At 37.5% G+C, this 24,779-nt stretch overlaps 11 protein-coding genes across 11 annotated transcripts; 7 read left to right on the forward strand and 4 right to left on the reverse strand.

The window, feature by feature from the left end:
• Positions 1 to 997: 997 nt before the first annotated feature.
• On the forward strand, positions 998 to 1,442 carry RHIMIDRAFT_232860 (uncharacterized protein; the record flags this gene model as incomplete). The annotated part of the gene is made up of 4 exons (XM_023607826.1): positions 998 to 1,012; positions 1,070 to 1,142; positions 1,202 to 1,271; positions 1,334 to 1,442. 4 exons carry the CDS (start codon positions 998 to 1,000, stop codon positions 1,440 to 1,442), a joined length of 267 nt encoding a protein of 88 aa, XP_023471140.1.
• Positions 1,443 to 3,089: 1,647 nt separating this feature from the next.
• Positions 3,090 to 4,831, forward strand: RHIMIDRAFT_7510 (uncharacterized protein). Its single transcript, XM_023615641.1, has one exon. It carries the CDS (start codon positions 3,250 to 3,252, stop codon positions 4,636 to 4,638), a length of 1,389 nt encoding a protein of 462 aa, XP_023471141.1. The 5' UTR covers positions 3,090 to 3,249; the 3' UTR covers positions 4,639 to 4,831.
• Positions 4,832 to 5,165: 334 nt separating this feature from the next.
• On the reverse strand, positions 5,166 to 6,020 carry RHIMIDRAFT_7514 (cornichon). The gene is made up of 5 exons (XM_023615642.1): positions 5,885 to 6,020; positions 5,767 to 5,835; positions 5,585 to 5,697; positions 5,412 to 5,511; positions 5,166 to 5,358 (listed from the first exon to the last, which is right to left on the reverse strand). Exons 1-5 carry the CDS (start codon positions 5,960 to 5,962, stop codon positions 5,302 to 5,304), a joined length of 417 nt encoding a protein of 138 aa, XP_023471142.1. The 5' UTR covers positions 5,963 to 6,020; the 3' UTR covers positions 5,166 to 5,301.
• A 52-nt stretch (positions 6,021 to 6,072) lies between these two features.
• Positions 6,073 to 7,085, reverse strand: RHIMIDRAFT_243505 (uncharacterized protein; the record flags this gene model as incomplete). Its single annotated transcript, XM_023609950.1, has 6 exons — positions 6,073 to 6,319; positions 6,376 to 6,481; positions 6,535 to 6,695; positions 6,753 to 6,855; positions 6,909 to 6,981; positions 7,029 to 7,085. The coding sequence occupies 6 exons, from the start codon at positions 7,083 to 7,085 to the stop codon at positions 6,073 to 6,075; spliced, it is 747 nt and encodes a 248-aa protein (XP_023471143.1).
• A 224-nt stretch (positions 7,086 to 7,309) lies between these two features.
• RHIMIDRAFT_232863 (glutaredoxin 3-like protein) lies at positions 7,310 to 8,582 on the forward strand (the record flags this gene model as incomplete). Its single annotated transcript, XM_023607827.1, has 6 exons — positions 7,310 to 7,480; positions 7,540 to 7,614; positions 7,663 to 7,878; positions 7,934 to 8,033; positions 8,089 to 8,483; positions 8,544 to 8,582. The coding sequence occupies 6 exons, from the start codon at positions 7,310 to 7,312 to the stop codon at positions 8,580 to 8,582; spliced, it is 996 nt and encodes a 331-aa protein (XP_023471144.1).
• Positions 8,583 to 8,735: 153 nt separating this feature from the next.
• Positions 8,736 to 10,747, forward strand: RHIMIDRAFT_232864 (kinase-like protein; the record flags this gene model as incomplete). The annotated part of the gene is made up of 7 exons (XM_023607828.1): positions 8,736 to 8,978; positions 9,033 to 9,569; positions 9,628 to 9,716; positions 9,784 to 9,940; positions 10,006 to 10,041; positions 10,094 to 10,475; positions 10,533 to 10,747. 7 exons carry the CDS (start codon positions 8,736 to 8,738, stop codon positions 10,745 to 10,747), a joined length of 1,659 nt encoding a protein of 552 aa, XP_023471145.1.
• Positions 10,748 to 11,312: 565 nt separating this feature from the next.
• On the forward strand, positions 11,313 to 12,064 carry RHIMIDRAFT_253904 (uncharacterized protein). Its single transcript, XM_023611059.1, has one exon. The coding sequence runs from the start codon at positions 11,345 to 11,347 to the stop codon at positions 11,894 to 11,896; it is 552 nt and encodes a 183-aa protein (XP_023471146.1). The 5' UTR covers positions 11,313 to 11,344; the 3' UTR covers positions 11,897 to 12,064.
• Positions 12,065 to 13,256: 1,192 nt separating this feature from the next.
• RHIMIDRAFT_284951 (uncharacterized protein) lies at positions 13,257 to 13,979 on the forward strand (the record flags this gene model as incomplete). The annotated part of the gene is made up of 3 exons (XM_023613228.1): positions 13,257 to 13,622; positions 13,675 to 13,698; positions 13,833 to 13,979. 3 exons carry the CDS (start codon positions 13,257 to 13,259, stop codon positions 13,977 to 13,979), a joined length of 537 nt encoding a protein of 178 aa, XP_023471147.1.
• Positions 13,980 to 14,093: 114 nt separating this feature from the next.
• RHIMIDRAFT_232867 (uncharacterized protein) lies at positions 14,094 to 18,312 on the reverse strand (the record flags this gene model as incomplete). Its single annotated transcript, XM_023607829.1, has 8 exons — positions 14,094 to 14,198; positions 14,267 to 14,991; positions 15,042 to 15,375; positions 15,430 to 15,752; positions 15,805 to 16,826; positions 16,876 to 17,053; positions 17,103 to 17,680; positions 17,729 to 18,312. 8 exons carry the CDS (start codon positions 18,310 to 18,312, stop codon positions 14,094 to 14,096), a joined length of 3,849 nt encoding a protein of 1,282 aa, XP_023471148.1.
• Positions 18,313 to 18,659: 347 nt separating this feature from the next.
• On the forward strand, positions 18,660 to 22,115 carry RHIMIDRAFT_253933 (WD40 repeat-like protein). Its single transcript, XM_023611060.1, has 8 exons — positions 18,660 to 18,879; positions 18,934 to 19,057; positions 19,111 to 19,256; positions 19,307 to 19,664; positions 19,719 to 19,889; positions 19,940 to 21,682; positions 21,734 to 21,801; positions 21,852 to 22,115. Exons 1-8 carry the CDS (start codon positions 18,797 to 18,799, stop codon positions 22,027 to 22,029), a joined length of 2,871 nt encoding a protein of 956 aa, XP_023471149.1. The 5' UTR covers positions 18,660 to 18,796; the 3' UTR covers positions 22,030 to 22,115.
• Positions 22,116 to 22,403: 288 nt separating this feature from the next.
• On the reverse strand, positions 22,404 to 24,034 carry RHIMIDRAFT_310158 (uncharacterized protein; the record flags this gene model as incomplete). The annotated part of the gene is made up of 4 exons (XM_023614633.1): positions 22,404 to 22,759; positions 22,963 to 23,500; positions 23,562 to 23,697; positions 24,023 to 24,034. 4 exons carry the CDS (start codon positions 24,032 to 24,034, stop codon positions 22,423 to 22,425), a joined length of 1,023 nt encoding a protein of 340 aa, XP_023471150.1. The 3' UTR covers positions 22,404 to 22,422.
• Between the last annotated feature and the right edge of the window lie 745 nt (positions 24,035 to 24,779).

The raw sequence follows: 24,779 nt of genomic DNA on the forward strand, positions 1-24,779 counted from the left end.
TGCTTTCATAAGAGCGTCTCCACTTCCGCTGTTTACACAACGAGCTACTAATGACTATTTCCTTTTGTTGTTTAAACACATATCACAAATGGGTCTAGTGATAATAAACGCACGATAGGCTCTTTTATATATTGTATATTTAATATAAAGCATCAGCCAACACCTTTACTAAAGTCAATGGCTTATTACCAACTATGAAGGTTCGTCTTTGCTAACAATTACATGTGCATAAACAAAGACGCAGTGTTAGCCAATAGAAACTCGTTAATTGGATAACTCATCGTCAGGGCTTTAAAGTATTTCTGACCTACCTCTTTTTTTCCCCTTTTTTTATAGCACTTTAACGAACGGACTTGGTCTAAGCGCTTTGCTTACTCAACAATAGGTGTAACGTTAGCGAAGGACATTGGAAGAAAACGTCTCTGGTCTGACATTTCTTCTAAGACTCGACGCCTTCCTAGAGGTGACAATAACCCTTTAACATTGCTAAAGCGTGGTCTGGAGAGATTGGGTTTGTTTGCTGATTTAACACGCTTACAAATAAACCTCTGAAGTTAAGTATTTTCTATTTACTCCTTTCTGCTTTTATACTGATGCAATTTTTAATAGAGCTGTGAGCATTACAAAGGTCATCTTTGTAGACTAACTACAGCACCTATGGCTATCATGTCGCATGACCTTGTACGTATCTTCGCAAGTGGCTCCTGGTAAATACTAATTCTTCAAAATAAATTATTTTTTTTCCTCAAGGCTTCTTGAAATATGTTAGACATCAACCTACGAAACAAGAAGTAGCCGAATATGCTGCTTCATGAACACTGCACAGCAATAATCCATGAAGTAATCGATGTTTTAACTACAATATTTACCGGACTGAAGCAAAAAAAAGAAAATCCAAATAGCCAGCGCGTGGTATATCTCTCACATAAACACCATAAATGATACAAGCGTATTACAATCATAAGACGGTATTAAGCCCACAACTGACAAGATTCAAATGAAAGCCTTGGGAGTATAATTTAAGAACAAAACTCACAACGTACAAGTAGTCCCTTACTCCGTGTTGCAGACGATTATCAAATCTATAAGTAAATCGATCCGTCGACGAAACAAGAAGCAAGCTACCAGCGGTAATGGCAAAGGTATAGTCGAAGACAAATTTTCGCCCTTGACTTATTTTACTAACATTAATCTTTCTTAGATGATGCTGTGGCTGAAGTAGTCCAAGGCTCATCAAATGAATCACGACTGTTGATTTCTGAACCGATGAGGTATATATTATAGACTTTTGACGTTATATATAATACATATTCACTAACATGCTTTCATATAGCATATCAGTTGTAGACGAAAAGTCCACGTTTGACTTCAATTCAAGCTTTCAGTTTACTGTTGATGGTCCTCAGAGGCATCTGCTCGGAAAAAGACTCGATGATGATTAAGATGATTTTACTATATTTTCTATTGAAAAAAAAAAAGCCAACTAAACTCGTATATTTAGGTACGTCAAGCGCTTCAAGAAAGCAGCGAAAAACTACTACTGTGGAAGAAGAAGGCGAAGATTACGGAGATCAATAAGAATATGAATAATTTGGCCTTGTTTATGCCTTCTTTCTCTTTCCTTTTTTTTTGTTTTTTGTTTTATCCTTTATTTAATAAATATACTATAAAACCAAAGCTGCAATGAATTATTTAAAAGAAGCATGTTTTTAATACTACTAAAGCTATGAATATGAACGAATGGTGTGGCAGAGTGAACATATGTTTTAGCCAATAGAATATAAAGAATAGAATGAATTGGACGAATGAACGCAACAGATTCATTTACTGTTTTACTGGCCAACCACTGCACATTTACTGGCCTACAGGCACGTAAAAATTCGTAGACCATAATGAGCATCCTTAATTATGGCCAACAGATTTTTAACTGCTTGCAGGCCAGTAAAAAATTTAATTGAGATTCCACAGTGCAAAGCACACTCCTTTCGGTGCCTTAATATTCACAACAGATTGCAGCTGCCCCAAACACTTAATGACCCTTTTTCCTTCTTACTTAACAGACTATCGACCCAAAAACCCTCATCTAAACAAAAGGCTTGCGTCTGGCCAACCATATGTGCCATTTTGCAAGAAATGTACTACCTTGCTCACTCTTCTCTCCCTCACCTCTCTCGAACCTTGAATCCCTCTTAGTTAATTGATTTTCTTCTTCTTCGTGAATCCCTTTAGTCTCTTCTCATTTGCATATTAAAGTTCCCAGACTTTTGCCTTTACTTTTTTTACCTTTTGTTCCCAAAGGATTTTTAGTATCTTTCACACACTTATACTATTAAAACTTGATCATTGAACTATAGTATGCCATTATACGGTTCATTTTAATAATGATAATTTGTTAGTGAGTTGAGAAAAGGAAAGTCCCTATTGACCAAAATCAGAAAAGATGGCTTTCTTTCTTTTTTTTTTTTTTTTGCTTATAAGTTGCAGTAATGGTATCAGATCCATATAGGAAAATGCTTTTTTCTTCATTTCTAGTTAGTTCTTGTTACATACGAATTATTATCATTTGAGAAATAGATCAAAGAAAGATGAATAACCACATCTAGAGAGATTGTAAAAACGGCAAGAACGAATCCATCATCTACAAGTAAATCAAGATGGATATAAAAATACATAAAAGGAAAACCAGATGATTTTTTTTTCAATTTTTTCTTTTGGTACTGCAAGATTAAGAAAACTGCGCGGTTACCTGGGCATTACCATGGAAACGCGTATTACTTGAAAGATACGCCTAGCTTTTGTGGCTGCAAACTTTCAGTGTTACCTACTGTAGATCACTCCAATTTATTAAACAATCAATCTAAACAAACAATTTTTAAATGCACAATGAATTTGCACCGCATGCGAGGCAATCTGTTGACATGACAATCAAAACATAAACCAATAGTTAAATTATGTTTGCACTAGGAACATAAAGATTGTTAAACTCGTGTTACTATGCCAAGAATATATAAATAATCCCAAAATAATCCAATTTATACAAAAAAGATTTTCAGTCAAGCTACACAAACACATAGTTTATCTTTCTGCTTTTCCGTTTATTTCAAGTATTAAAAAATACAATTTTAGAAATTAATAAAATTAAATAACTTCTGTTCCCTTCTCCCTTTTTTCTTCCCTTTCCCTTATTAAACCTTGCTATTCCTTTTCTTTTCTTTCATTTTTGTGTGTACATGCATTCTGTTACACACAATGCTTTTAACGAGAATAGTCAATAAACCACAGTCCGTTCATGGTCTCATACGATTCACCAAGTCAAAAGCATTCATCCTCTTCATCCTGGCATCTTTTTTTCTATTATCACACATCATTATTCACTTTAGACTGAAACTACATTATTCATCTGCTACTGCCACAGTCATTGGCACAACCATCACAACAAATCAGTCTCAACAAGATCGATATTTGGCATACTTGCCTCACTCCGGTCTATCGAATCAACGCATTGAACTAGCCAATGCTCTGCTACTTGCTTACATGCTAAAACGTACTTTACTTATACCTCCAGCTTTCTTGGGAAATGTATTTGGTTGGATGCCACGGGAACAGCTTATGGACCATCTACAGTGGTTAACAACCCCAAAACCATTTACGAAACTCTGTCAACGACCAACACCAGGCAAAATAGCTACCTATGTACAGCGCTCTAGATGTGAAGAATATAGGAATTTCGGTGTTCTATCATGGTCGGACCTGCACGACCTTTCACCATTGACACCCTACATCCAATATAGATTCCAAGATGTGATGTCTCTTGAGACTATCCAGAAACAATTCAATTTATCTAGAGATGATATATACTTGTATGAAGATGCACAGCTCTACGACTGGAGACTTTATGAGAATATGACGCAAGCAACAGAGATACTTGACGAGCACTCAAATTATGTTGACTCATTTGGCGGAAGACGGTATTACAAAGTATTACTGCCACAGCACCTTTATAGAGAGGAGAAGTTACTATTTTTAGGCGGTGTCTTCGGCTCCACTCGGTTAAATATAGTAGATCCTGAACTAAAAACAGTACATCAAAAGATTACACACGCGCTTCATTACAGACTAGATACACCTTTGGGGATGACAGTCCAATCGATCGTAGACCATTTAGGTGGTAAAGGCTCTTTTATGTCGGTTCACTTTCGTACTGGAGATAAACCCTTCAAGAAGGAACTACCGACCAATCTACAGAACTTTGTGAAAAATATGACAGAGATTGTCGGCAGTCATGAAACAGACAATTGTGTAGATATTCCTCTCGATTCAGATCAGATGACCGTAGGCAAAAAAGTAAAGGTGTATATAGCAACAGATCATAAGAACCCAAAAGGTAAAGGTAGTGACCTCCTACCGTGGTTTCGCGAGTTTCCTTGTACAGTCACCTTGGGCGATTTGCCAGGCCATCTTCTTTCCCCTTTAGATGATTTAAGGGATATGGTATCTCCATCTAAATCTCTAAAACGGTTTCTAATACCTCTAGTGGATGCCATGGTAGCTGCTCATGGTAGAGGTATACTAACAACACCAAGATCGACATTTTCCAAATATATCGAGGAGTTACATAAGGCCTGGGTGCCACAGTAGATTGTATTTTCTTTTTATAAAACCTGTATATAATAAATATAAAATAATATTAACACATAGCTTTCCTTTAATACACGCTAACTGTTCATAGTCTGTTAACGAGAGTCTATAAAAAAGCTAAACTTGAGGAATATCTTTATCATCGTCCTATTTTTTATGATTTTTCTACTGTGTACTCTTACACAGCCACCTTGTTTAAGCACTGAGATAAGCGAGGTCTTACGTCCTTTTTTGGAACACAACTTCTTCTGTTATTTGTAAGCAACTGAGATAATGAATACAAAGTTTGTCTGTCATATTTCGAGCTCAATTTCGTCACAGTTGGACAGTCTAGTTCATTCTGTTTTTTCAACTGCTTTTGTCGCAGTTAGTCCTCGGTTGAAAGTATTTCCTAAACCGTACTTTTTAACTTCAAGGAATATAATACTTTAATTATTAAGTGTCTACAGATAATGACTATAGCGTCTTTTGATTTTACTATCGATACTTGTCTCTAACAAAATTTATAATAATTCACTTTAAAAAGCCTGTAAACAAAAAGCAAAGTATGTACCATAGTATATTGATCTTTATATGAACACGCGTAAAATAAAGCAAGAAATAGACATTACAACATATATAAACAATTGTCCTCTCTCCCTTCGTTGTTTTCTTTTTTCTATCTTATGCATCTGCAGCAATTAATGCACAAATCATTCGGTACAAGAAGTAAAAGAAGCACTAAAGAATACTATCAGTAATCCCTTCTTTTGTTATAAGCGACTGGTACTTACAATCAAGTAAAAGCCCAACTTAATAAAGCTTTCCTTTTTATGCTGAGGCAAGGTACGGAATATCTCTGTGGCATCATACATATGACGTCCATTCACCACTCTATCATGAAATGTGACGCGTTCAATATTTATCACTCTTTTCTCGCTTTCCCCCTCTTTCTGCTATTACTTACTTTCTAACATTATAGGCAACCAAAGGCAAGTTCAAGAGAGTAGCTATCCAACTTCCATTGACAAGGAACATGAAAAACAAAAAGGCATGTGCACCCATTTCGGGCAAGACAAACTTGGATTGATACGTGGTTACTTTTCTTTCTTTCCTCTCTCTCTCTCTCTGTTAAAGTGTATTACTTACCTGGTTCAGTTTGTTACAGAGATCAATAGGATTAATATAGTCACATTCTAAATCTGAAAACATGATGACCTAATGACGTTCATTAAACACTTGAGGCTTGATTCGAGAATAAACTTACAAAAAAGACCATCATAAACAGGAGCAGAGCATCCATAATAATGGCAAACAAAAAAAGCATAGCTTCACCAGGCATCATGTTATGTTATGATTAAAAAATAAAAAGAAAAAAAAAGAAGAAAAAAAGGACTCATGATTTTCTTTTTTGTACTACCACAGTTGCCATAGAAATCAATTGTTTATTATGATTTATACAATACGTTCGAGTTCTTTAGCATAACCTAAGGTACGCGTGATCGTCTGCTCTTGAGGAATCTCTACAATACTGTCATCTTCTGTAGTAAAGTAGACCTTTTGTTCGGCTGGATTCAATTTCCATCCACGTTCGGAAGCAAAGCTAAGCAACTCTTCGGTATTCTTTAGGAATAATAAGGTACAGGCATCATTTAAGGGAAGATATTCATACGCTTTTTCGCTGCAGTTGGCAATTTCATGTCTAAAAAAGGGAGGCAAAAATAAGTCTTCTATTAAAATCGTTTGTTTGTCTTTTACCTAGTGGTGTTCATCAAGATATCGTAGAAAAACGTAAACTCTTCTCCTTTCACAGAACCTCTAGCACTCCAAACTTTATTATAGCTGCCTTCCATTAAATATTGTTCTAATAAAGTAGATATTAGTCATATCAGCTATATCAAGCGTGCCCTTTCATACCCAAGTCAACAGCTTGTTTAATAAATGGATTTGAATGTAATTGATCAAGGTCAATGCTTTCAAGGGTTGTGTGAAATTCAGATAATTTGTTTTGTGATAATAGTCGAAGTAGATTCAAGCCAATGAGAGGGTACATCTGCTGAGAAGGAGGAAGTTGGGAACTATACAGGAAATATACAAGTTAAAAAAAAGTTGTGCATATTATATTCAGATATTACGAAAGATCATGATAGTAAGTGTTCAATTGTGCAATGTATCTTTCAAAGGAAGCAATATCCTTGACACGAACACTATAATAAGCTCCAATTTCGAGAATGTCACCTAACAGCAAATGAGCATTTTTTTAAAAAAAGAAAAAAGCATGTATACTTTACGTGCAGTTGTCATTGAATCAGCATTTATCTTGCCAATAGTTGGTGTGAAAGCTCCAAGAGGGATTAATAAAACCTAGTCTAGGTAAATAACGAATCGTGCCTTTGTCATCCATTCTTTACCTTGGCTTGAGTAAGAAGTTGACCCACCAACTGGAGATTAGGTGAAGGAGTGTTCATTTCATTTCTTAACTGATCGCGAAGAGTTTGTAATTGTTGCAGTGACATGGTTTTTCCTTTTATTTGAAAGAAACTAGAAAGTAAGGAAAAGAAAAAGTACGCGCAAACAACGCTATACTCGCTACGTAATCAAAAGTCACGTGTATAGCGGTATCTAAAAAAGCGTTCAAAAAAAAAGTAGTTTGATTAGATTTGATATCTTTTTTCTTACAAATCAAAAAAGAATGTCAAACTTGATTGAGATTCGATCTGAAGCCCAGTTCCAGGAACTTGTTCAAAAGAAAGATCTTGTATTTATATTAAACTTTTGGGCTCCTTGGGCAGAGCCTTGCCAGCAAATGAACGACGTCTTTGCCGAACTTTCTGGCAAGTTTCCTGCTCTTCAATTTTTAAAGGTATAGATAACGACTACGTAAAGAGAGAGATAAAGAAAGCAAAAATTAACTTGTAATAGATTGAAGCTGAAGAGAATCCTGATATATCTGAGAGCTTTGAAATTTCTGCTGTACCTACCTTTATCATTTTGAAGGTAAGTCATTTTATCTTATTGTGGCAACAAGATTTAGATTATATCTAGGGTGGAAAAGTAGTTGAGCAAGTTGAAGGAGCAAAGGCAGCAGAGTTAAGTAATGCAGTAGCCAAGCATGCTAAAGGCGTCTTGAATAAGTTTGTTACCACACCTGCTGCTTCAGCAGATAGCGAAGCAAAGCCTGTGAAGGATCTCAATTCTCGTTTGAAGGCACTTATTAACAGTGCTCCTGTCATGATCTTTATAAAGGGAACACCTCAACAGGTAAAGAGAAAAAAAAGATATAGATCATATGAATGTACCGACTGATATACGATAGCCTCGTTGTGGATTTTCTCGTCAACTTGTAGAATTGTTGGCAGAACAAAAAGTAAAATACAGCTCATTCAACATCCTTGCTGACGAAGATGTACGTCAAGGTAAGACGTTAAACAATCGATATGATTGTATTTCTGACTCTGCTCGATTATATAGGATTAAAGGCTTACTCAGACTGGCCAACTTACCCACAAGTATATGTAAATGGAGAGTTAATAGGTGGACTAGACATTGTAAAGGAGATGGTTGCATCTGGAGAGTTTCAAGAAATGTTACCTAAAGAAAAAGACCTAAGTACTCGGCTTCAAGAGCTCATTGAAAAGCAACCTGTCATGGTGTTCATAAAAGGAACACCCGAAGAACCTCGTTGTGGATTTTCAAGACAAATGGTCGCTTTGCTAAATGATAGACATGTCAAGTACGGCTATTTTGATATATTAACAGATGATGAAGTTAGACAAGGATTGAAGACACATGTTAACTGGCCAACATTCCCTATGCTCTTCTATAAAGGTGAATTGTTGGGTGGATTAGATATCATCAAGGAAATGGTAAACAGAAAACATAAGAAGGAAGAGAAATGAACAGTGAACTTATACATTAAATCATAGATCGAGAGTGGTGAATTCGATCAAGTCATTACAGCTTAGAAGCCCATGATTATGTTTTGTTTATTTGTGGGTGTGTAAGAAGGGAAGCGAATAGCCTCACGTGGAAAATAAAGTTAAAATTCTACAAAAAACAGCATATTTTTATTGACTCAATCCCATTTCTTTCTTTCTTTTCTTTTTACATTTTTAACAATGACACAAGCACAGACTACGTTTATAAGCACAGATGTTCATCTTTCGCCCATAGACACCAACTGCTTATTTGATGAAAACAGACCCCTTAGTAGTCCTAATCCAGTTGAATATCCACTGGAGATGTCTCCTAACCAGAGATACTGTAGATTGAACTTATTGTTAGGCCGTGGTACATTCAAGACAGTATACAAAGCAATCGATAGAGAAGAAGGATACGAAGTAGCATGGAATGTGATTCATGTAAGTCAAGTATGCTACAAGAAGTTGATTCCCTTATTAATGTTTTATGTATAGAATGACAGCCAACAAGATGTTGCACAGGAAGTTGAATTATTAAAATCTATTCGACATCCAAATATTATTGCATTCCACGACGCATGGCTCAGTGATAATAACATAGAATTCATTTTTGTTACCGAGTTGATGACATCCGGCACTCTACGCCAATATATACAAAAACTCGGTTTACCTAATATTAAAATTGTCAAGAAATGGTCTCGTCAAATTCTCAAAGGGCTAGCTTACTTACACAGCCATAATCCGCCTATTGTACATCGAGATATCAAATGTGATAATATCTTTGTAAATGGTGCACATGGTGAAATCAAGATAGGCGATCTAGGTACAGCTGGAACTATCTGGACTGGTGATAAAAGATACACTATGGTTGGAACACCCGAGTTTATGGCACCAGAAATGTATGAAGAGGATGGTTATAATGAAAAGGTGGATCTCTATGCGTTTGGTATGTGCCTAATTGAAATGATGACAGGTGATTATCCTTACGCAGAATGCATGAATACCGCGCAAGTCTATAAAAAAGTGTGTCAGGTACCAGATCACACATCCTTGCTACACCAGATAATCTGAGACTTATTTTTGTTGATAGAGTATTAAGCCAGAATCCATTGCCAAGATTCAAAATCAGCAAGTCTTGGATATAATTGAAAGTTGTCTGTGCGCAAATGAGAATGAGAGGTAATATCCAAACGTGAATTCCTGCTGGTTTTGCTAATTACTATTATTACTATTATTATTATTACAGACTATCTGCTCAGGAATTACTAGAAAGCCCCTTTTTAGCAATTGAACCTGATGTAATACTGTTAGCCAATGATGTTACATGCGAAGAAGGAGTCATCATACTACAGGTTGTCTTTAAAGGATCAGATAGACGAGCCGTAAAGTTTGATTTTAATTATGTAAGGATCATTTATATGAATAGAATAATATATGGCTAAAATTGTTAATATGTGCATATATATAGAATGAAGATAAAGCAGACGAAGTAGTATCAGAGATGGTAAATTATCCTATTATACTCTTATTTCGTAACTCACACATACAAAAAAAAGATTGAAGAAAATGTAATACCCGCAAGACATCAAGAGTGGATCGTAAGCGAAATTAATCGCATTGTAGGAGAAATGGCAGAACACTCAAATAAAAGCAGCGGAGAGAGCCAAGAGACAACAGTCTGGCGAAGAGAGTGCGATATTAGGAAAGAACTAGAAAGATTGAAACAAGAGTTACTTGTGGCGCAAAAAAAGTTTCTAGAAGCAGAAAAGAGGTGCGTTCATTTATTGCAGCAGGCGATTATAGCTGAAGAGAAAGAGCAATTAGCTGTTCTTGAATTAGAAAAAGTCATAGTAGCCAAAGCCCTTCAAGAGGAAGCTTTACTGTCAGACGGAGAACCATCATCTCCAGAAACACTTTTGAACAATATTGTGGCAAAAGGTTTGTTTAGGACTATATTGGCCTATATGCAGTGAATAACGTGACTTGTATGACTAGAATATGATGACAATGTGATAATAGATATTTTTGTTGAGGATACATGTAAAGCAACTAAGAGGACACGCTCAAAAGCAATTGAATGGACTGAAAAATTAAAAGAACAAGATATTTTAACAGTAGGTGACTTACGAGAGCTTATAGATGAGGACTGGTCCAATCTTGGCCTCACAATATTCGCTGTCCGTGCATTGAAAAATATGCTGCAAAAATAGCAGTAATAAATCTTATATGTTACTCTCAGTCCTGAGGTGCATCAAATAGACGTTGATTGTCACAGAATAAATTTATGAAAATATTTTATACATTCTACATTATTCAAGATGGGTATCACTAGTAAAAGAAAAGAGAGTTGTCTACTGATATTATATTATATTAATGCAGAAAGAACACATAAGGGGGAAGAAAACCAGATTAAGCAAGATAGATAATGAGATCACATTTCTTGATATTATCGAATACAATTATTTTTTTTTTTTTTTTTTGCAAAGTAGATAAATAAATCCCTTTAGTGAATAGAGGCAATGAAGCTGGACAGTGTTCATGCATAATGAAGAGGGAATATGTGTTAAGACAAAAAGAAAGATGAAAAGGATTCAGTATCTATAAATTGGCTACCGTTAGAGCTATTTCAAGAAACAAATGAAACAAGGCAACATCATATCTAAAAGAACGACAAAGGCTTGGTCATGAATCTTTATAATTGGCTAAAGGGCGTATACCACTCCAAAATGATAACTTGTCAGATGATTTATGCTTCAGAGTGGTGTAACTTTTCTCTTTTCTTTTCTTTTCTTTTTTTTATACAAGCAATGTCACAGATTCCACCTCACCGTATAAACAATCCTCACTTTGAGCAGCCACCGCAATCACCAATCAACCCAACGCTTTACCCAAAGCCACATTATATACCACAGGATACATATGCTTCTATGCCTCAGAGCACTGTTCCTAATTACTCGCCACCACTTATGGCTATGCCTCTTCCTCAACCTGTTATGCCACAGGCACCTTACTATGGTGCACTACAGCCTCCAATCGAACGACTGCCGCAGCCCGCAGTTCCTTCGGATATAACTATTCAAAGTGTAGACTCGTTAACGACCAAGTCCGCTGTGGTTGAATGTCCCCACTGTCACCAACTCGTTTTGACTGTGGTTGATTATGATGTGGGTCTACTGACTGGATTATCGATGGTTGGGTTATACATGCTGGGATGCCATAGTGGAGGGTGTTTGATACCTTACCTTTTTCCTTGGACAAAGGATGTTGTCCATAGCTGTCCCGCTTGTAAAGAAAAGATTGCTACTTTTACAAGACTGGAAAGAGATACGCATGTTCATGCAGCCTATGACAGACAATAAAAAGCAACCTCATAATGACCATGTTTTCTTCTTTTTCTCTCTTTATTTACGGCAAATACTGTACATACACCAGACAATGCACCAAAAAATAGGCTAATACTACAGACACTTCCTTGGGGCGTTACATGTGAAGTCACTATACAACTTCACACTACCAAAGTCTCTGCCTAACCTAAGTCTGCTCAGTTCACTCTGACATAAATGTAAATTTATCATAATTACAGTTGAGCTAGTGACCTTTGTTGATCAAACTGACAACATAAAGCTAGAATAAATAAATATCAACATTTATTTTTACTTCTTCATAAAGTTATGTTTAGCGTGGCGTCATGCGCTGAAAAGCTTTGTTGGGCGACATCATAGGTAATAGGTGGAGATAGCGCCCGTAGTATTAGTCTAACTTCTAGTGCAAGTAATGCTTTCCTGAAGCTGCTAACTTAGTTGTTAAAAGAAATTGGGTGTGAACGAAACTGAGCTGTTAAAACTTTGTCTCTCACAGACAGCTAATTTATTGAATCCTGAACACGTAGTTTCGTACATTCAATTCATCCCAGCATCAACCGACAATGAAATTCTACAAGCGTATGCTTAAATAAAGTTTCTCCAGCCAGCCTTGAGATGGTGAAACTGTTTCGAAAGCCACTCAACAAATGCAAATCTTGAATGAAGAAGAAGGCAATGGACGAAAGGTTGACTTGCTAATGAAAACGAAGTATGATGATGTAACAATTGAGTTGTATTCCATCGAGTTTAAAACACAGGGTGCAAACAATAATATCTTTAAGCAGCAGCAATCGAAAAATGTTAGAACAAACATATGCATAATGAACAACGTCAGCAAGAAACCAAGGAATATTTTATACATGGATTGGAGAGGAAGGGAGGGTTACTTGACATAGGTTTTTCAGTTTAAAGGCATTACGGTATCTCGTTTTGCTGGAACTCCTTATATACCCAAGGACCTTATGGAGCTCAATGACTTCAAAGCACTCTCTAATACCTTTACTTTAGCGAGATAATGTGGTTAAGTTAAGCAACGGAACCAGGTTGGCGGTATATAAAGAAAGAAAAAAAAATGGTCTCGGATGTTGGCACTTCCTTTCGATTACTCATTAGCCTGTCTAGATCGCCAACCCAAAGATTATTCTTTTGCCGTGAATTGAGAACCTTTGAAGCGCAATTTGGTTTTTGGTTTTTTTTACCCAGCGCAAATTGATAACAAGCAAAGTTTAAAAAAGGATCAAGCAAGGCTTTTTATGAGGAAGATTCGTAGTTTCACAACTTACTGCGACGCTTGTCCGCAGTAGCTGGTCAAAGCTATAAATACAGCAGATTTATTCATCTTTTCTGGATATTCGTCATGGAGAAAATCAGCCTTTATTATTTTAACCTTGGCAAACCAACACTCGGTCGTGGTGAAAACCTCAAGTTATTTTTTGTCGACGCTGGTTTGGAGCATGACTATATCCGTTTTAACCGAGAAACGGAATGGCCTGAAATGAGGGAAGAGATAATAAAGGATGGTTATTATGCAGGTAGCGCTCCTTATATCAAGATGGGAAATAAGATAATTGGTAGAACAGTACCAACCATGCGTTACATCTCGACCAAATTGGGCAATAAATACCACGGCTCAACCGATGAAGAGAGTTACCTGTTGGACGTAGTATCTGACGTAACGAATGACTGGTTTGAAAGCATAAAAAAGCTTTATCTTGGAAGTGAGGTAGGGGTTGTGTAAGTTGTAAAGAAAAAGTACTGACAAGAATGGGCTGTAGGAAGAGAAAAAGCGTCATGTAGAAGTCATTACCCCAAATTGGCTGAAAAAGTTTGACAACTACTACTCGTGCTATAAAGATGGGCCATATCTCTTAGGAAATAAGGCAAGTAGAGCCTTTGGGTAATTAAGGAAAGCAGCCTAATTTTTGCCATTTAGATTACCTACCCTGATTTTTTGGTGTATCATCTTCTTGACGATGACCAGTGTCTGCAAAGACTAGATGAGTATCCTAACCTAAAGGCATTTGCTAAAGCCTTTGAAGAACGCCCAAATATCAAGGAATACTTGATTTCTCTCAAATAATATCTGAGTGTACTTGTTTTTATTAAATCATTGTAATTATCAGTCTGTTGAAATACAGCTTGTTTTTTACCGTATTTCAAATAAATAATGGTTATTTTTAATGACAATATAGCTTTAATACAAGACTCTATTTTGCTCAAGATCTGTTAAACCAAACGATCTTGCCCATTGATCGTCAGGAACCAAGGATCCAAAGAGTTCTTTCATTTGTTGACCAAGCTAAGTAAAAAAGAAGCCCAATTAAAACCCATAACAAGTGATTAAGAGGTTGTATTATCTATAATTACCTTATCCAATTCAATAATAATACTTTCCATATTAACAACAAAAGCATAGTAAACCATATAGCATTCGTCTTTGACCGCTTCACTATCACTACAGTCCTTGTTCTTTTTCAAATCAGCAGTTATTTTAGGTAACCGCTGTAACTTCAGCATCAACATTTCTCGAGCCTTTTCAGCGGGAGGTAGATAAGGTGGCAGAGGTGTCTTTAATTGTAAAGCAGAGGCCAGTAAGTAAAAGTATAATAGGACACAGCCAGCCATTTCCATAAGCTCTTTGCTTGCAGGAAGCATCAAGTCTTTTCGTACTTGAGTGGCCCAAATATCTTTCAAAATGACAATACGAATGGATAAAAACTTATCCAAGATACTTTGACAAGAAGCCAATATGGTTTCGTATGTCTTGACAGGGAATGGCCCTTTCAGTCGTGGTTCATTAGGGGCATGAACGAGTAAGTCTTGCAGCTCAACCAGGCTAACCTGGAGAGATAATTCGATGTGCTGTAGCTGTATAGATCGTATCTCGTTCCGTCTAGCTAAGGCTTCAATCTCTTCAACAGATGTAACCATGTGGTTATCATGATCACTCTTGGGCATAGCAAGATCGTATTCAGAGTATTCAGACACCAGTTGTTTATAAAGCCATGACAATCGAATGAGTAGATCAGACAGCCCCTTTCTCATTTCTTTTCTTGCTTCATATGGCCAGACATATGTTGTTACAATAAGACCTAGATAAATTTATTAGAAACAGTCGTCGTCATGCTATATATCTATGTACCAATGACAACACCAACTGATACTGTTGCGCATCTCATAGTAGCAAGCTCGATGACACCAATTACTGTCTCCTCATCTTTGTGATTAAACATGAATGGAACAATCAAATTGTATGCGAGTAAGGAGAAAGTGCCAAATCTACCATGCTTGTGGTTTAAGCTCACCCAGAAACAAGGAATAGAAAATGCCCAAGTAAAAAGAAGCAGCAGGGGCCCGTCATGAGGTATAAACAAATAGAACAAGACAGCCACAATGGATCCTAGCATAGTGGAAAGCACTCGAAGTACTGCAACAAGGTTGGTACCACCTACAGTTGGTGTCATAGCAGCTATTACCTAAAGCAAAAGCATAAGGGTGTGTTTTAGGAGCGCAAGTTTATGTAAATCTACCGTGATTAATGTCCAGTCCATTTTGTAAGTCTGAAAGTATTCTCTGGTTATAGGAATAAACGCCAAGGAAGCAATACCCACAGCAATCAGTGTTGACTTTAGAGCATATCGAACATTATGGCTTTTAAACAAAGAAAAGAATCCCCAGAGGCTCAAGAAAAACTTGCGAATCTTTGTCTTTGGCTTTGGAGTGTGTAGCGTGTTTAGAGTGTTATGGTTGTTTGGAACAAAGGTGTCAGTAAATAGCTTTTGTGTCTTGGACATGTAAGGAGTATTATTCTCATGGCTAATAGGTTTGTAACAGCAACAACACAAGAACCAGACTATGTAGAGCCAAATGAATATCCTTTATCCTTCATATTATTTGTTCCTTACATGGAAAAATAAAATGCTTCTTGATCCACATCCATGCACTTGATCCATTTCTATCTTGCTCTTCATCGTATCCATAAACGGATTGAACACATTCCACCAATACCATGAGTTCCTTTGCAAATTCTAGTAAGCAAAATACAAAAAAGTACACCAAAAACACGTCTTGTGCTGCGAATTGGTTCATCAAATGAGACTGGAGATCTTGTGGCTTGATATTCATTCCATGCTTTGAAGCAGCCTTTCGCATCTTTTGACGATACATCCTTGTCAGTGCCAATTGTTGAGACTCTTCAAAAAGAGAGATGGCCATGGCAAGATTCTGTCTTAAAAGATAAAAACTTGGTGTATCGGCAGTAGTCTGTCCAGTGAATCGACTTTGAAGATGGATGATTGTTTGTTTGCATGTGTAAGCCAATGATTTCATAGGAGGTCTAACGGTTTTGATGAACTGGACGAGTGGGCCCTCGTCAGGCTTATTTCTATCAGTAATTTGTTCGGCTATTTCTATCTCTTCTTCATCATCCTTTATGCTATAAGCACTGTTGTTTCTTGTGTAGCCAGAAGAGGTTTGTTCCTTTCTCAGTTCACATTCCATCTTCTTACGCTGATCACCTGCCTTCACATTGTATATTTTCTTTTTAGGCAGCAGTGATGGCTTGCTGACTTCGTCTTCTGGACGTTCAATCGTGCCGTACGTTTTGTGGTTGACTGTAGATCTCATTACTTCAAACTGTAAGCCGCAACTGCTACGAAGGCCACCGATGTGCTGAGCGAGCCTCTGTAGGCTAGATACAATTGTATCGTATCCATCTGCATGTAGCCAGATGTCAAGATTATAGAATTCTCTTTTAGCATCGTGGAGAGATGATTTTAAGGAAGTGAAGCTGGTGCGATGGGAGTTGATGGCGTTCTGCAAGCTTTCGTTGGCTGTGAATTCGGGAAGATCTGTGTCTAACAAAAAAGTCTTTGTAAGAAGCTTGAGCAGTATTTTGATAGCCATGAGGGTATCATTGATATCAGACCTAGTGTATCATATTGGTATTTATGCTGGGCATACAGGTTATCTCTTACTTTAGTTTCCTAGTGGCTGTCATTGGCCAAACAAGACAGCACACAGCTACTGATATAGCGGCGCCAATTGTGACAATAGCAAACATGTCCTCAATGAACGTCGCATCAAACTGAGCTGGTACTTCAGATCCTTCCTTCACGAGTACTGGGAATATGATCATGAAACCGAGTCCACAACCTAATAAATGGTGAACATAACTGTATGACAGGGCAATTGTCATAGTTACCTGTTGCTATAGCAGGTTTATTATAGCGAGCTTTGATAAAAGAGAGAATAAACGTGCTTCCAGCTAGCCAAAAGCCCACTGTGACGATGCAAGAGGTTACGTAATAATTATGACTTCTTAAATAAATAGCAACCCACATACTTGTAAGAGAAACAAGCATAGCACACACTGTGTAAAGGATACCATAGCCTGCAGCTTCAATAATGCCACCTATTGTCTTTGATGGATTAAAGAAGACGGTAACTGTAGCAATAACGTGACTGGAAAGTCTTGCAGTACCCAGCATGTTATTGAGCGCTGGAATAAACGTGAATAAAGAACCCAAAAGATAGGCAAAGCTGCATTTGAGGACCATTTTTTGTTTGTAAGACAGCTTTGTCCTTTGTAATTTTAGTTGAATCCAGGCACCAAAAGCGGAGAGTAAACTTTGATCCGGCTTTTTGTTTTTTGTCTTGTATTCAGTGTCTTCATCACTTAACTCATGAGGCTGAAGGTCTTGAATTATCATATCTGGTGTGGACGTGGATGATTTCAAAAGCGCGCAACGTTCCTCTTGTTCGATCAAATGATGGTAAAAGCTAAGAGTAGAATGAGTTATGAGATACCTCCTGGCTCCTTTTACTCACTCTTCTTCCTGACGTCTACTAATTGACTTGAGATTGTCATCTTCACCGTAGTATGCAAAATTATAGTTTCCTCTATATTTCCTTTCGTATTCATAAGGCGTGGATATCGGTATAGTGGATAATGAGACTGATCTCTTCTGTCTTGTGCCATCGTCTAATACAACTTCATAATCCTCACTGAAATAGTCAAAGTATGAGCCAGCCGGAGAACCTAAAATGGCGGCACTGTCGAGTGATCCATAATAAAATATGTTACTGGGGGTATGGTGGCTCTGTACTGAATGTATGTTGGCTATGTAATCACGATCTTCAAAATAATCGTGATTGATCTTTGGTATCACCGATCCTGTGATACTTGACTTACTAGCCTTGTCATAAGATGCGGTAATTTTGGATGTGGTAGGTTGAATAGTATCGTCTATTGGATCTTGATGATCAATAGCAGTATGAAATGACTGTATTGAAAATCCACTTTTGCATGAGATTGATGGCATAGGTTGGACTGTATTGGCCATAGTTTGCCGTTCGTTGTCAGACTGACTTTTATTTTCTAGTTCGTTTCTTTTAGAAATGGTAGAAAGCATCTTTGATTATATAAAAGAGAAGAAAGAAGAAGAAAGAAGAAGAAAGAAGAAAAAGAAAGCAAGTATATAAATATAAAAATTGCCTTTTCAGGATCTAACGCATTAATGACATCGACTTCAGGAGAAAATTCCAAAAGGAGACAGAGATACCCTTCATCATATGTAACACATTCAATTTTACTGACTTGAAACTTCAATCAGGAGTTCATTTGCGTTACTTTCATTATTTGATGCTATAATTAATATTTGATTTATCAAGGAGAGAGAAAAAAAGAAAAAAAAAAAAAAAAAAAGAGAGTAATTCATTATGAGCGATTTATTCGTTATTCCCTTGAAAGGAAGAAGTTGACAATAAATTTGATTGTAGCAGTAGTACTTCTTACTGTCTTCGTGACTGTAAACGCGACAATTTTTTTTAACTGTAACGCGACTAACATTAGTCTTCGGTCCTATTTTTTTTTCCTTTATTTCTTTTATAAAAAACATGGAAACCGAGTTTATAGACTTTAATAGTAGACTAATACTTAAATCGGGAAAAACTTATGTTGCATACAGACTAGGAGGAAGGTAATATTCACGACTAGGAAAACATAATGAATCAAGCTTAAATCTCTGTTGTAGAGAAATAGTCGCAGGTACTGCAGATGCCCGTGTCACTATTTTTAAGACAGACAAAGATATTCGGAAAGTAGCTGAAGCATCTATTGAAAGACACATTGATGAAGTTAGCTGCATTGCTATTCACGTAAGTCACTTGAATATTTATAAAAAGAGTGTAATAACTGTTGTTCGTCACAGGATAATCGGTTCGCTTCAGCTGGCACAGACGGTTTTGTTATTATCTACAACAATAATGAATATGAAAAGATCCTTATCAGAAGTACAGTCGCTGTTCGAAGCATTGTTTTTCACCCTCAAGGCGCCAAACTTGCCATTGCAGCAGAGTATGTCTGGGAATAGAATCAAAGACTTTATCAATTTACATGTTTACTAGTGATAATGATATTCGTATCGTATTAGTTGCTGATAACTCAAAAATAGTCACCTTGCAAGGACATACAACCAGTCTCAAATCCCTCGACTACGACCCAACAGGCAACTATATCGCTTCTTCTGCATGTGATGGTGAGGTACGTATCTGGAATGTTGGACTAAGCGAGCCTGCGCCTCGTTGTATAAAGACATTGAAAGAAGCGACACCACCTAGCAAACCAGATCACACTCTGTCATCTAAAGTATCATGGAGCCCAGATAAATCATGTTTTGCTTTTCCAGGAAAGAATAATGATATTTGTTTGTGCTCTTATGGTTCATGGACTACGACCTCAATTTTAGAAAATGGTCATACAGAGGTAAGAGCGAGAAAAGACGTCATTGAAAAAGGCATGATACTTATCATATAATAGACTGTGAGTACCTTTAGCTGGTCACCTAATGGTTATTATATGGCTACTACAGCAAATGATAAGCAATTGATTATTTGGGATGTCAAAAATAAAAAGATGGTGAGAAAGACAATTGTAGTAACAGCCATAACAGATATTGCATGGCATCCTACTGAAAATCAGCTCATTTTTGTAAGTGAAGCTGTACATGTTTATCTACACTATGCCTAATACCCTAATAGGCAAACGAAAGTGGTGAAATCACGTATTGGGATAGTGTCATTCCAGAAGGAAATAGTAATTATCCACATCCAGCCAAGGCTCGAAAGCAAATTCAAAATAGAGAGGAGTCCATAGAATTGCAGTCCCAGGAACCTTATTCATTAGAACCAAGCTCGCTTGATCCTCGATCAATTGAACCTCACTCGTATGATTCTCGTAAAAAAGAAAGAAACCGCTTTTTTGATACAATGGCTAATGTCGACGAAGATGACGATGAAGGAGAAGACCTCGGTAGTGAAGGAGATGATGTGGATATGATGGATACTGAGGATGACTTTATTATTGATGATGATGGAGCAGGCTATGTTGAGACAGCAGAAGAACGACAAAGACATCAACAACGACTCAACTTGTCTAATGTACACAAAAATGGAGTTGTTCACCAGAAGCCAGTAGTTTTCGTGCCACCGACTACGTTTCAGCCTGGCGAGACACCATTCAATAAGCTTGGCAATAATAGACAAAATGCAGCAGAGGGCGAACGCCGATATTTATGCTACAATCTTGTGGGCGCAATGTACACTATACATCAAGATAATCACTCCATTGTTAACGTAGAATTTCATGATCAGTCTACGCATCGCAACTTCCACTTTACTGACTATTCCAACTTTACGATGGGCGCACTAAGTGAAGGAGGCGCTGTGTTTGGCGTAGAAGGAGAAGAAGCCCCTAAAAAAGAAAAGAAGACAAAGACTAACGATGATGGAGAAGAGGAAGCGGATTATGAAGAAGAAGAAGAAAATGAAGACACTAGCAAAGCTTCTATTTTGCATTTCCGGCCTTTAAGTATGAGAGCAGGTGGCGAAAAGGATTGGACATATCATTTACCAGCTGGTGAAGACGTTGTTGCTGTAGCCATCAACAATGTTTCAGTAACTGCGGCCACTTCAGCAGGCTTTATTCGCATATTTTCGCTGTCTGGTGTTCAAAAGCATATATTTTCATTAAGCAACATAGTTACTCTATCCGCCATGAACGATATTACTCTTTTTGTATACGCGCCTTGTCCTTCTTTTACCAACCAGCAAAACTTGAATTACATATTGATGAATACAGAAACGAATGAAGTGCTCCAAAAAGACAAAATACATATATCAGGAGGCAGCAAGCTAACTTGGGCAGGCTTTTCAGAAACAACGCAGGCTGCTATTTATGATTCTGATGGCATCTTGCGTGTGCTTCATCACCAGAGAAGACCTAACCAAGGGAGCTGGGTTCCTGTTTTTGATGGACGAGCATATGCTAAATCTGTGCAAAAATCAGAAACGTATTGGCCAGTTGGCTTGTTGAGAGATAGGTTGATGTGTGTCATTCTTCGAGGCAGCAATCAATATCCATACTTCCCTCGTCCTCCTGTGAATGAAGTGCCATTGCAGCTGCCTATTATTGAACCTGAATCTGAAACTGGAAAGATCGAAATGACTTATCTATCATCATTATACCGAGATCTACATGAACGAGATGAAGCAGAAGCTACAGGAAAACAGTATGAATACCAAGACACCTTTGACAGCGCTGATATTGAAATGGATAAGGATATATTGAGATTAATTAATATTGCATGTAAGTCAGAGAGACATTCTAGAGCTCTCGACTTGGTGAACTCTCTTCGTTTATCCGAATCAGTGGATAAAGCTATCCGTGTTGCTTCTTTTCACCATCTGTCCAGTTTAGCCAATAGTATGATGAGGATTAAAGAGGTAAGTTAATCATAATTGTTATGGACAAGGTCTGACCTGATTTTTTAATAGCTTAAATTTATGGCTAATACACGCATTTTGCCTCCATCTTTAACTGAGTCACTAGCAAGCCAACCAAGGCATGTATACATATTATATTTACTAGTGCAATTTATTAATAACCCTATAGTCTTTATGGATCCAATGTGCCATCATTAGAAAACAGCCTTTCCCTTTTAGAAAAAGATGAAAAAGATACACGAAAGAGAAGCATCTTTGATGAAACGGATGATGTATCTATGGATTCTCATGAGGACAACTCACAAAGGATGAAAAAACCAAGACCCTTTCAATTTTCACAAATGTAATTATAAACATGTATATAATATAATCAACTCTTTCTCTAAATGTGACATCATCATATGCGTACATGAAATAAATGAATACTCTGAGTACTTTTTATCTTTAGAAAAAAAAAAAGAAAAGACTTTTTGTTATTATTTACAAGATTTATTTTAAAAAAAAGACTATTTGCACATAGTCGTCCGTGTCGTTGATTAATTTGAAGTCCAGCTTCATCGACGACACGGACTCACTCAAGGTGTACTTGGCACAAATTGCACCATGTAGGAGGCTAGCATTCAATTCAAATGGAAACATCGGCGATACTTGCACGCCAGTCTCCCCACCAATAATGATACCAGATAGTAAGTTGCCATCAACGCACACCTACTTGAAATTCGATGGCAACTTGCTGGTCATTACCTCGTAGTTAAGTACTCCTTCGAGGAGGCGTTCATGACCGTAGATTGCTCGTACTCCTCCAGCAAGTTGCGCGACATCTTGGTGTACTGGAGGTCGTCGCTTACTGAAGGAGCTTGCAAGTGTCTGGCCAGAACGCTCCGAACTTCACCTTGCATCCTGTCAAGAATGCGGAAACGCACCATCGCAACCAAACGGAGGCAGATACCATATAAAAGATATTGCTCCTGGGCGTTGAGACTAGCTAGGAGCATATCACCAAGAGAAAGCAAAGTCTTCCAAGCTGTGACCGATTCAGATGGCTTATCACTGGTTCGTTGCTTGTCGGTGTAGTAACTACTGACGATGTAGTTGCAAAAGACGTGGAGGTGGCTCAGGGTAGAGGCCAGCTGATCTTCTCCACTATTGCCTCATTGCTTGTATGTATGGGCCAGGTTGCGAAACCTAAGTTAGAGAACATTAGTATGGAATAAAAGTAGTAAAAGGCTTAAAAATACTCTCATGATCGTATATATTTTAAGCTTCTCCAGTGTGTTTACATTGGGGCAGTGGCAGACAACGCCCTCTTGGTTGATGCTGCTGTGGAATTAATAGCAGTGTCTTTGACTGCAGAACGGGAGACAGATTGATTACCATGTGCTTCATTATGTTTGAAGCATGAAAGCTCGTTGTTATTTCTTGAGCATGCTTGTTGGGTTTGATGAAGCGGTGGGCATGGGTTGATCGTTTCACCTTCTTCAAGCTCGACATCTTTTACCTTGCGAACAAATGGCTTGGTATCAGTGACAGTTAGCTTGTTGGAGGTAGCGGAGGTAGCATCAAAGACTTCAGACACTGAATTGCTTACGGGAAGCTTATTTATGGTGGCACTTGAAGGTCTATGAAGAGGCACCTCTTTTCCCTTAACCTTAGAGATAGAAGGGGCTAATGGAAATTGTGTAACTAGTTGAGACATCGATGGCGCACTATGGAAAGGAGAATGTGGGCGATAAGGAACAAAATCAAGAACTTCTTTGCCTTTCAAGGAGGACCGCACCTTTCTTTGCTTGACGGCCACTTTCATGACTTTCATGACCTCTAGATTTGGGCGAAAAGAGATGTTAGTCAGCACGGCATTCAGCGATTGATTTGATCTTACGTCTCATGGCAAGTTCCTTAAATTTACCCAAAGGATGGGGTTCCTGGACGAAGAGTGCAGGACAAGCATTATCTTTGGTGTCTTCTTTATTAGCAGCAGTGGTATCAGAGGCATCGAAAGCATCAATAGCAGTCGCCTATGGAGCAGTAGTGCAAGGGGCAACTTCCGATAAAGTGCTAAAAAGAGAAGGTGTTAATTGATAAGAGCAGGCATATCAAAGGTACTTGACAGATAGTTACACGTGTTCGATCTAAGAAATATACATATTATAATTTGCTATTTAAATAAAAAAGGGTCTTTCTTTACTATAAGCAACTTCAACTTAAATTACAAAAACACTAGAAGTTCGGGCCGTTTCTACTTGTATTTCATGTAAGAAAATATCTTGTCACATTCATAAATGCCAAAATGAACAGTCAATGGGTCTTTTGATATAGCGATATAGTCCTTAATAGAAATACCTTACATAACATAATAATTATATGTATCTCGTTAAATACTTTACACCAGCTGTCTTTTTTAATCATCATTATACACGCCAAAGTACATTATCAGGAGAGAGCAAGTAAACTTGGGCAGGCTTTTCAGAAATAACACAAGTTGCTATATATGGCTCTGATAGCATCTTGATTGTGCTTCATCGTCAGAGAAGACCCTAACAAAGGAAGCCGGGTTCCTGCTCTTCATGGACGAGCATATGATATATCTGTGCAAAAATCAGAAAAGTATTTAACAAGCTGGCTTGTTAAGATGTAAACTGATGGCTTTCTGTGAATGAAGTACCATTACAGCTGTCTATTGTTGAATCTGCATCTGAAACTGGAAAAATCGAATTGACTTATCTATTGTCATTATACTGAGATCTGCATGAACAGGATGAAGCAGAGGCTACAAACAAATAGGATGGATTTTTGTTGCCTGAGCATAGACTTTATTAGTCGGTAATGAAAGACAATCAAGGTCAATGGGGTTACACTATGTTGGATAATGCAATGAGCGGAGACGCGTACTGACTGAGATAAAAGCTACACTAGTTGTTAAACAAACCTAAAGCTGTCTAAAGTGATCATTCACAATCATCATATATAGGTAGTTTTTGTAAAGATTTATCAGTTTTCTTAAAGTACTGCGAACATTTAAGGAAGCAATGCCGAATATGTTTGCTCTTCATAACCCGTTAGCACCCTAAATGCTGTTGAAGTTCGTTACGGAAATATC

This window comes from Rhizopus microsporus (genome assembly GCF_002708625.1).
Source record: "Rhizopus microsporus ATCC 52813 unplaced genomic scaffold scaffold_1, whole genome shotgun sequence".
NCBI classification, from domain to species: Eukaryota; Fungi; Mucoromycota; class Mucoromycetes; order Mucorales; family Rhizopodaceae; genus Rhizopus; species Rhizopus microsporus.